Raw genomic sequence first — 10,578 nt, 5'->3', positions numbered from 1 at the left:
TGTAACAAGAGACCTAGACAACAATGCGAAATAACAAAGTCAAATACAATGAGGATACTACAAACACCACGGAAGCAAAGATACACGTCACAACGTCGTAAACTGCGCGCGAGAGGCCATTACAAGAAGGTTGGATCGGGGAGGATTGCGTGTGTATGTCGTAGTTGTGCAATACTGAATGCGGGCGATTCCAAGAAAGCGAGGGAACGGGAAGGAACAGGGCCAACGAAAGATCAGTGTCCTGTCTGGCAACACTGGCAACAAAGGCGAGACCAAGGATATTTAAGCACCTGGAGCAGAAGAGCCTATTCGACTCGTACCCGAGGAGTTGATCTCAGGAGTTGAGCCGGAATCTGAGCCAAGCACTGGGGATAACCTATGGTGTTGAGTAGGTGGACTCGGTAACGGTGCCGGTTTGGTATCATGTGGTGGTGGCGGATACGAAGAAGTTGTGTGAGGCGAACCAAGTATGGATACAGACTGGCTCGAAGCAATTTGCTTAGGATACTTAATGAGGAAAGGAAGAGTCTTTGCGTTAAGCCTTCGGAAGAACTGGCAGGATTGGAAAGTGTATGAGACCAGTAGAAAGTTAGATGGGGCAAGGAGGCGTACGAGAGCACCATATTTATGAGGCTGGTCGATGCCTTTCCATTTGTCTTCAAGTTTGATGATTTTCTCTTCGCGATCAAGATGTATAACCACCATCGAATGAATTGTCTGCTAGTATCATCAGTGCCTCTCCCCTGATGCTGTCGAGTCGACGAACTTTTTTCTGCTTCATGAATTTGAAGGTGTATTCCTGGACTTGACTGTACACTATTCGACTTGGCGAGGTGGTCGAAGCCAACACGCGATGCGAGACAGTTACAGTCTTGGATACAAACTTCGCCTAGACGCGGGACAGCTATGAGCATGACCTTTCATCGTGACTCTCCAAGGCATCACCCCAAACGCTGGAGTGCTGAAATAATGCACTCACCAGACCATAAAACTGTCCAGGCACAAATCCACTAGTGAGTTTTCAATACAAGAATCCTCGCGACAAAGTGGCTTACTTGAGCAGCATATTCCCGATACCCATGACACAAAGTCAGAGGATCCTAAATGCAAATGGCACGGAAAACGTCAGCCGGTTCCTTGACCAGAACGCTAACCGCGGCCGATGCCGTCCATTCGACACACCTCAAACACCGCGTCCTAAAATAGGAGACAGTGGCGTTAAGCCAGACGAACAAGTAAGACAGCATTGGCGTGCAAACCTTCCTCCAATATGTCGAAAATATTTCGATGGATGGATTTCCGGAGTAGAGAGCTAGGACAGAATCAAGTATTGCCTGTCGGACGGGGCCAAGTTCTGTTCGGTCCTCCCCATCTGCGAACGTGGGCTCGAACTGCTCGTGTATACCTTCCTCCTAAGTACCCGGTATTAGAAGATGTAAAGCACCTCAAAAGGACTCATGGCTATCGGCACCACAACTTACAGTCGCCATTCCAGAATAATGTGCAGCACCAGCAACACTGTTCAGAAGACTCTTGGTAGGCATCGGGGAACATGAAGTGAGGCCGGACAACGGAGGGGAAGTCGGCGGACTCCCGGACTGGAGGTAACACGAGAGAAAAATCACCCAATTAAGGCTTCCCCCCCGTACAAGATTAAACGTGTCACGCTCCGCGGGTGATATGGAGGCACGGCGAAAAGAGCCTTCGCGGTGAGGACTCCTTTGTGACAATCGGCGAGAGGTGATAGGTGGATGAGACGAAGTATGTCCATCTAAGGACAATCTGTGATGATGACGCTGGGTCCCTTGCGCGGCACGAGCTGCCGCGGAGTGGCACCGAGATACAGGATGTGGAAGAGGCATCGATTGCGCCGTGAGGGAATGTCCGACAGTTCAAATGGATTGAGAGGCTCTTGGTTTCACGATCGCTAGTATCGGAGAGCTTATATGGTCAATAGAGGGCAGTCTTGCTGTTGATGTCCCGCTGTGGCAGTTGTTGAATCATGTTGAGTGTCCATCATTAAGAAGCTGAGTGTTGATGGTTTGCACGGAACCCCCCCCTGGAATTTCCACGGTCAGCTGCCGGCCGCATGTGATCCGGTGGAATCTTGTCATCATCGTTGTGTAATCACAGTTCCACCTGGACGATCACAGTTGTCAGAAAGCTTGCTTACTTGAGCATCTCGGTAACCTGATGTGACAGCTGAGTTCATCCCAACTTGATACCAGCTTACAGCGACGAAGTTGCACTGGTCATTTTGATCTGCAACCAATGATTCTCTGATCTTCACCTAATTTCCGGGGAATGCTGGCCCGCTGACTTAAGTTTGTTCCGACTCCGTGCTTATCGCGTACGGGAACGGGTCGTGTTACCGAGATAAATTGGAACGCTTGGATTACGTCGATGCGCGAGTGTGGTGCTCTTCATACATTCATCCATGTGAATGGGCGCGTGGCTCTATTAAGCTCGCACCATGTACGCTGCGCAGGGTCACTCCCTCATCTTTTTAGTCTTGGCCAAGGTTCATAGCCGACCTGGGCTACTAGCGTTGGGAATACTGCCTAAATCATGCAAAGCTGGTTGTGGGTTCGCATGGGAGTTCGCCAGGATCCTTCGCATTAGTGGACTTTGTGCGATAGTTCCGGGAGATGAAGGCGAAGCTGGTGCTTAAACTCTCTTCGCCGGGCCATCCCTAGATTCGGATTGTGAGTTTGCCATCATCCTCGAATTGACCATCAAACAGGATGATGAAGCACTCTTGGATTATTGAGGTGAAAAACCAGCAGTTTTGCTGTGAGACAGAATCTCATCAATTCATGGGCACTCATTGATTTCTACCAACAGACCTTGCTGAGACTGTACGTCCTTAATTCCCGACAACAACCTCGAGCAGCCGGGTGAACATAACCAGTGGCACAGAAGCTGGAAAAGTCATGATTGCTTCTGCTTCTGGAGCATAGTCACGAAAGACATTCTGCATTACGTGAGAAGCTCGCCTGAATTGCTGAAACTGAGCAATATGGAGGCTATGCAACGACAAAGCTTACAAAATCCTTAGCGTCGGAAACCCCGCCCTTTAATACAAACTTCCAGAATGGGATCCTCTTGTCATGGCGCCGGTCAAGACGGATGTAAAACTCGCCACCGTGACCATGAAGTTGCTCGACGTCAAGGATCAAAAACCGATGAGGGACGCCACTTATCTTGCCATATCGTTTGAGCGACACAATCTGTGCCTTTCGTGCCAGTGAACTACGCTGGAGGTCCATGCAAAACTTTTCGAGAGTGCAGATTGTGTATGCATCGTGTGGGATGTGACCGAGGATGTCAGGCTCATAGTTGGAGTGACGCGTGTCGCGGGCATCTGCCTTTGTTGACGACGTCTCCGGCGGCAAAGCACTGTATGATCCGCCAGGTGGTGACGCGACTTCCTGAAAAGAAGTTAACGCCGACTGTTCGAATATAAGGATGACGGCTACGTGCACGAGTTGGTTGGGCAAGTGTAGAATCTCCGATCACTAGGCCGAGGTGTCTGGACGGGATAGAGTGAACCAACGAGAAAGCACCGAACATGAACGAACGCGTTCCCCTTACCTGAAAGACGTAGTTACTTCCAGCATGCCCGGTCGCAAATTTGGCTGGAACTCCATACATTGTGCAATAACTCTCCCAACCTCATCTGGTGGATCCCAGGTATACGGAGGTGTCTTTCTCACTATTGCAAACATGACATGAACATCACGTAACTCGTGATAGGGGGGCTGATTGCTAAGAATCTTGACGATAGGCTGAAATCAACAGTCTAAAACTATGTCTAAGAGCGAGTTCACCTCAGCAGATGTGCATCCGAATGCCCACACATCGCTCCTTTCATCTCGGTGAACCTCGTTGTCATCGGCGTTGAAGAGCTCGGGAGCCATAAAACGCGGGCTACGAATCGCACTCGACCCTTCGGCATACGTGGACCTATCGCCAAGGATAGATGAAACCCCAAAATCGCATAGCTTCGCTGATCCCTCGTGGTCAATCACCACATTTCGCTGAAGAATGGATTCGAGTGTAATGAGATAAATGACCGCGAGCAGCGGAAACCGGACGTGTGTACCGGAGTGATATCTCCATGAACAATCCCTCTTAAGTGGAGATAGGCAATACCTTCCGCAACCGAGCAAATCTGAGTTCGGATGAACCTCTTAAACACTGAGGCACATATGAGCACTACTTACAATCCGGCCGCGATCAGCAAGTGGGTGATTACGAAGATACTTCTTCACGTCACCCCCTCGCACCAGGTGGAAATGAAGCTGGCAGTTAGCCTATCCGCCATACCTAACCCGATAGTCCAACCGTGAAGGTCTACGATGTTCGGATGACGTAGATCCTGCCAAATTTTCAACTCGGTTTCTAGTCTCTACATGTGGCGTCTGTCGGCATGAGCTGAAGACAGTCAGCAATGTCCGCTCACACGAGAAAAGATGCGAAATTTGACATCATCCATCACGTCCACCTGATGAAGGACTTTGACACAGACATATTGCTGAGACTTGACGCACCACCAGCGACAAGATTAGCCCAGACATCAATGGCCAAAGGACGTCCGACAGACTTGTTTATAGACTCCAATGAAGGTGCACGCAAAACCCCCAGAAGCTTGACGGGCCTCATAATTCACCTCCACCAGACCATCAAGGTTACGATTGTCGATCGCAATGAGACTATCCAACAGGCAATGGAACTTCTGCTTCGCTTTTTGGGACATCGTACACGCTGGAAGTAAAGAGATAGTGCGGTTAGGACTGCTCACAAACAAAGGGAGGATTAAAACGGAGAATGCACCAAGCCGTACAGACCAAACTTAGCGCGCGCGCGCGCAGCGTAACAGAAGCTCGGAATGAGTTCGTTCACACGCTACACAATTCTGGACTTGGGCGCCAATTCGATACTCGAAGAGAAAATTATTAGGCAATGGGCAACATGAGTGAAAGAGTACAGCATATGTGTGCACAACGAACACCTAAGCCAGGACGCAACACCTGTTGACAGACAAGTGGTGGACGGCTCGTATGCTTGCCATGGACGGCATCACACGTAACCGAACACCATCGCCTCCTCACTGCCATTGTAAGGGGAAAATCATAACAACAGAATTCCCTCGGAAGGAACGCCAACATCAAGTGTGGTTCGTCCTTCCGAGGGATGTGTTGCTGTCTCGTGCCCGAAAAATGGTTTGTCTTGGAGAATCGCTGTGGGGTCGGGCTCCCGCGCGCGGTCGGCTGCCAACGCCTTTCAATCCCAGGCTATCACATTACGATCAATCTCTGTCCAGAAACTTTGCTCCCTGGTTTCACGGTCCGGCATTTCAGACTAGAATTCCCATGCTCTAAGCACGCTCACAAAGTTGTTAACGGCCGGTTTGATTGGTGGCAACTCCTGGTCTTCACCTGATCCCTGAATGCTGGCTCTGTCCAATCGCATGCAAAGGAGCAAACCGAATTGATAGCGTTACCGACATAGAGCTTGTAGTACATGATCAGCCCGCGAACCTAGCCTATTACAAACAATTAAAGAATGCATCGCTCGCATCGCAATCGTCGGCAGGGCGACTTGTTTCTTTGAGCTCTCACCTCTCTTGGCCAACGTCTGCAGCCGACCAAACTACTACACGTCGAGAACGTCTGACTCATGGTCCAAGTGCTAGAGATGGTCGTGAGTTCCAATAATACGGATATTCACCAGGATCCCTGGTATCGGGGGGCCCGTTCTGGAAACTGGAGGTAAAGCTTGTCCCTAACTTGTGCTCGCCGAGACATTCCTAGGCCTGGGTTGTTGAGTTCCCCATGCTCGAACCGGCCATCAAATAGGATGATGAAGCACTCTTGGATTATCGAAGTGAAGAACCAACAGTTTTCCTGCGGCATATTATACCATCAGTTTATGGGCGCCAATCAGGTACTACCGACGAACCTTACTGAAGCTATACGTCTTTAGTTCCCTGACAATGACCTCAAGGAGCTTGGTGAACATAATCAATGGCACAGGAGCTGGAAAAGTCATCAGAGCTTCTTCCTCTGGAGCACAATCACAAAGATATTCTACATTGCGAGAGAAGCTGGCCTGGATTATCGAACTGAGTGATATGGAGACGATGCAACGACAAAGCTCACAGAATCCATAGCATCAGAAACCCCGCCGTTAAACATAAACTTCCAGAGCGGGATCTTTTTGTCATGGCGCCGGTCAAGACGGATATAGAATTCGTCGCCGCTGTGACCATGAATTTGCTGGACACGAAGGATCAAAAACCGATGGGGGACGCCAATCTTCCCCCCATGTCGTTTGAGTGATATAATATGTGCACCTCGCGCCAGTGAACTGCGTTGGAGGCCCATGCAGAACTTTTCGAGCGTGTAGATTGTGTATGCATCGTGTGGGATGTGACCGAGGATGTCGGGCTCACGGTTGCGTTGCATGTTGTCTGTGCCTATCCTTGTTGAGGATATTCTCGGCGGTAAAGCATTGCGTGCTCCGCCAGATGGCAGCATACCCTGGAAAAAAGTTAGCACTGGCTGCCTAGATATAGAAATGATCTCTACGTGCACAAGTTGACCGAGCGAGTGTGGAACCTCCGGTCACTAGGCCGAGGCGTCTGGACAGAATAGAGTGAGCCAATGACAAAGCGCCGAGTATCGACGAACCCGTTTCCCTCACCTGAAAGATCTAGTTACATCCAGCATGCCCGGCCGCGAATCTCGCTGAAACGTCATACATCGTACAATGACTTCCCCAACCTCATCTGGTCGATCCCAAATATACGGGGGTGTCCCACCCGCTATTTCAGACGGAACATGAAACTCATGTATCCCGTGATAGGGAGGCCGGTCACTAAGAATCTTAATGGTAGGTCGGAATCAGAAGTTCCAGGATCATCTGAAACAAGAATCTTCACCTCAGCGGATGTACATCCGAATGCCCACACATCGCTCCTCTCATCTCGATGGACCACTGGGTCATCGACATTCAAGAGCTCAGGAGCTATGAAACGCAGGCTGCGAACCACACTCGACCCTTCGGCATATGTCGACTCGTCGTTAAGAATAGATGAGACCCCAAAATCACATAACTTCGCTAATCCATCACGGTCAATCACCACATTTCTCTGCGAGGGGAACGCAGGCACAATGAGAAGGGTAGCCACAAGCACCAGATATTGGACCCACGTACCGGGGTGATGTCTCCATGGACAATTCCTCTCAGGTGAAGATAGGCGACGCCTTCTGCGGCCGAGCAAATCTGACTCTATGAGACTGCCTCTCCTATGTCGAAGTACGTCCAAGAACTACTCACGATTCGACAGCGGTCAGCATCCGGGTTTCTTTGAAGATACCGCTTGACGTCACCTCCCTCACACCAAGTGGAAATGAAACTGGCGGTTAGCTTGTCTGCTTCATCTAACTCGAGAATCCAACCGTGTAGTTCTACCACATTTGGATGATGGAGGGTACGCCAAATCATCAATTCGCGCACAAGCCTCTTCATGCGGTGTCGGTAAGCCGGAGCAGGCGCTTGGACATGCGGTGGAGACTCACCCGGGAAAAATCGTAAAACTTGGAATTATCCATCACGTCCACGCTATGAAGGACCTTGACACAGACATGTTTCTGAGGAAAAATTGAGCACAAGTCAACGACAATATTAGCCCAATCGTCAATAACTCAATGGCGGCTTTACAGACTGATTGCCAGACTCCAGCAAAAGCGCGTGCAAAACTCCCAGAAGCTGGATAGCGCCCATAATTCACGTCTACCTGACCCACCAAGTCACGGGCATCGATCCGAGAAAGCCTAGCCAACAAGTGACGATGCTCTTGCCTAGCTGATTGAGACATTATACGCCCCGGAGGTGAGGGGTGATGAGTGTAGGTGTCTCACAGATGAAGTGAAGGGGGGGTCAAATGTGACTAGAATTTTAGGCGCGCAAGGTGAGCAGCACATTGGTTATGGACACACGCGCGGTTCGCTGCTCAACAAGTAACGAGCCGCCATGCGAAAAGATGGCGCGTCCGAACTGAGTGGAAAAGCGCACATACGGGTACATACACTTTTCTCATATTATTGGCCGGCCCTAGCTATCTCTAGAACGGAATGCAAGTGGCTGTACGAGTGCAGCCTTGACACCACAGAGAACCGCAAACAGGACCGAGCGTCAGAATCTAATCAAGAAACAGCATATTATATTCTGCCTTGCAGATCCGACACGTTCATTCGATAATTATCAAGAATTACGGCAAAAGTTATAGAATGGCGCTATCAACAAGAACAATGCACAAGAGTAAATATGTCCAGGTATATTCTCTAACTACATATAAAAATTAAATAGTTCGGTCAGAGCTTGTTGTGAAGTTGTCTTCGGGTCGTGAGCCAGATTCCTCGTCTATGTTCCTGAGCCAAGCTCCGATCGCCCCTCTGTAATGTCATTCCAAGTTAATTTAGACACCTTGAAAAACGAGAGACGCAGAAATATACGCACAAGAACCCTTCGTGTCTCAAGAACATAGCCTTCTTTGTCCCCTTGCTCCAGAACCGTATGGCATACGAGAGAGTAGCGACCGTGGCGGCATGCCCTATCATTATCACATGTGGTAGTGGGTTTGCTGTGAGCTTAATTAAGATCTCAGGGAATATGATTACTGACCTCGGATGAAGCATCCTCCAAAGTAGATTCTCTCGAGGCCATACTTTTCCGCGTTCATGTAGCTGTAAGAGGATAGTAAGAAGATACGAAAATCATGAACATGAAATGCGATCGAACGGATGATCATAGATCGTAATGGAATAGGCTGGGGTGGGTTTCACCACATGGAAATCAAGCAGCATGTCCACTCACGCAATCTGTCCGATATTATTCGATATGGCATACAGCAGTGACTTGGCAATATCCTCTGGACGAAATTGCTTTTTCTCTTTCCCTTTCTTGAAGACCTTGCCAAACGAGGATGCAATGACACTGGACTTGAGACCAAGTCGGCCATAATCTTGTCCGTAGATATCTGCAACGAGCATGTCTATACTCTCGTTCGAACCCGTTTCAGAAAGGGTAAGCATCTCTGATTATAAAAGAACGCCTAAAATTAGTCTTGCTTGCAACGTTGGAATGGAATGGCTGACCATCAAAAGACGTTGCGGGCGTTAACAAACTTAGCAGCCCCCACAATGTCCCACCACCTAAACTTGTTCCGCTCACACGCTCAAATTTTCCATCCTCGTCGACTTTGATGATCGACACACCAGATCCAATGTTCACTAATAGACAGGGAAGCTGGGCATTCGGCTCCTTGACGTACGTCACACCGTACCGAGGTGGGTCCGGGGAGGGTCTTTGCAGCTCATGCAAATCGTGATGGGTCCCATTACTCTTCGACACCTCCGCAATCAGTTCGTCCGAGAAGAAATACGCCTCATTTGGTATTGACGTGATGAAAACCAAGCCTGTGATCAAACACTCCATCTCGTCCTCCCTCTGAACATCCACGCCCAACTCCGTGCTGAATAAGTCGTAGAACCGATGGGCGCCTCCGCCCGTAGCCATGATCTTCACACTCTTCCGCATCTCCTCGATCGAGACGCGGTTTACATCCGCCGAGCGGGAAATGAGCTGTTGAATGAACTCGACGCATTCATGAATGTTGTCTGTTTCGAATCGTTCAAAGTTGAGTGAACCACCCGGCACATTCTGAAGCGTTTGCCGCCGGAGGAGAGCGCCTCGTAACTTGGCGCTTTCAATGGCACCCCCTTTGTTCTCGCCGCCACAGCCGACAAATCGTTGAGAAATGGTGGTCATACGAGGACCTTCGAGGACCAAAGGTGTCAGTGCACCTGTAAGCTTTGGACGCCTGGCAGGGATTGATAGAGACGTGGAAGGGTCTTCGACATCAGGAGGCGTGGATGGGATGGAGTCGCTTGATATTATGCTTTCTGAGTCGAGGGAATCTTCAGTTGAGGATTGAGGCGGAACAGGGGAACGAGTGAAATAAATGATTTTGGCCAACGAGCCACCAATCTAAGATAATTAACCGCACAGCAGCAAGCGCATTGATGTTCATGGAGGGCGTGACGAGCCGTTGGAGGAGGTTATTTGATGCATCAGTCCACTCGTACGATTACCCCAGCGATGCTTTACTCACGTCAACTGCGATGTGTGACACTGGTTCCACATGATTGGGGAGGTATATTCCTCTACTATCTCTCGTCTATAGTCCCGTTGCATGATACCAATCAAACAAACGAGACGCATGAATTAAGTTCCCCCACGTCGTCATCTGACGGAATGAGGTAACGCACCTCAGGCGATTCTTCTTGTAGTATTACTGCGCCCCTTGTATCGACTTGGATGTTGCGCGGCACTGGTATGACGCCAGAAGTGCCAGGCATAGTGCTCAGCTGAGGTCAGCGTCTAGGCTAACGAACCTCAGCCGAGTATGGGTACAAAGAGAGTTGCCGCTGGCGGCCAACCCCAATAAGCCAGAGCGCAGCTATAAAGGCTCACTCAGCAGTAGCACAGCAACCTGATACGTTTGATGAC

At 49.7% G+C, this 10,578-nt stretch overlaps 4 protein-coding genes across 4 annotated transcripts; all 4 read right to left on the bottom strand.

The window, feature by feature from the left end:
- Positions 1-498: 498 nt before the first annotated feature.
- On the bottom strand, positions 499-1,598 carry EI90DRAFT_2859128 (uncharacterized protein; the record flags this gene model as incomplete). Its single annotated transcript, XM_039053791.1, has 7 exons — positions 499-552; positions 613-717; positions 767-889; positions 1,044-1,100; positions 1,183-1,197; positions 1,260-1,412; positions 1,482-1,598. Coding segments are annotated over 7 exons (624 nt in total), but the record flags the coding sequence as incomplete, so codon positions are not given.
- A 1,268-nt stretch (positions 1,599-2,866) lies between these two features.
- On the bottom strand, positions 2,867-4,759 carry EI90DRAFT_3128005 (kinase-like domain-containing protein; the record flags this gene model as incomplete). Its single annotated transcript, XM_039064056.1, has 10 exons — positions 2,867-2,974; positions 3,048-3,427; positions 3,480-3,532; positions 3,595-3,776; positions 3,831-4,040; positions 4,106-4,174; positions 4,227-4,282; positions 4,330-4,411; positions 4,466-4,543; positions 4,607-4,759. 10 exons carry the CDS (start codon positions 4,757-4,759, stop codon positions 2,867-2,869), a joined length of 1,371 nt encoding a protein of 456 aa, XP_038912917.1.
- Positions 4,760-5,754: 995 nt separating this feature from the next.
- On the bottom strand, positions 5,755-7,919 carry EI90DRAFT_1953680 (kinase-like domain-containing protein). Its single transcript, XM_039052372.1, has 8 exons — positions 7,733-7,919; positions 7,345-7,658; positions 7,222-7,296; positions 6,947-7,156; positions 6,709-6,890; positions 6,598-6,646; positions 5,965-6,545; positions 5,755-5,909 (listed from the first exon to the last, which is right to left on the bottom strand). Exons 2-7 carry the CDS (start codon positions 7,534-7,536, stop codon positions 6,120-6,122), a joined length of 1,134 nt encoding a protein of 377 aa, XP_038912916.1. The 5' UTR covers positions 7,537-7,658; positions 7,733-7,919; the 3' UTR covers positions 5,755-5,909; positions 5,965-6,119.
- Positions 7,920-8,368: 449 nt separating this feature from the next.
- Positions 8,369-10,427, bottom strand: EI90DRAFT_2930137 (type II pantothenate kinase; the record flags this gene model as incomplete). Its single annotated transcript, XM_039055014.1, has 7 exons — positions 8,369-8,462; positions 8,527-8,620; positions 8,692-8,753; positions 8,884-9,103; positions 9,165-10,056; positions 10,181-10,246; positions 10,338-10,427. 7 exons carry the CDS (start codon positions 10,425-10,427, stop codon positions 8,369-8,371), a joined length of 1,518 nt encoding a protein of 505 aa, XP_038912915.1.
- Positions 10,428-10,578: the final 151 nt, after the last annotated feature.

The sequence above is a fragment of the Cantharellus anzutake genome, assembly GCF_015039405.1.
Source record: "Cantharellus anzutake strain C23 chromosome Unknown EI90scaffold_46, whole genome shotgun sequence".
Taxonomy (NCBI): domain Eukaryota; kingdom Fungi; phylum Basidiomycota; class Agaricomycetes; order Cantharellales; family Hydnaceae; genus Cantharellus; species Cantharellus anzutake.
This window is presented reverse-complemented; position numbering and strand designations above follow the sequence as displayed.

What these genes read in the sequence shown, in the direction of transcription:
- EI90DRAFT_1953680 (XM_039052372.1), bottom strand. Translation starts at nt 7,536, where the DNA reads ATGAAGAGGCTTGTGCGCGAATTGATGATTTGGCGTACCCTCCATCAT. An exon ending in TCGGATGTACATCCGCTGAG is followed by an intron (nt 6,891 to 6,946) that starts GTGAAGATTCTT and finishes CCTACCATTAAG; the next exon opens with ATTCTTAGTGACCGGCCTCC. An exon ending in CACTCGCTCGGTCAACTTGT is followed by an intron (nt 6,546 to 6,597) that starts GCACGTAGAGAT and finishes ACTTTTTTCCAG; the next exon opens with GGTATGCTGCCATCTGGCGG.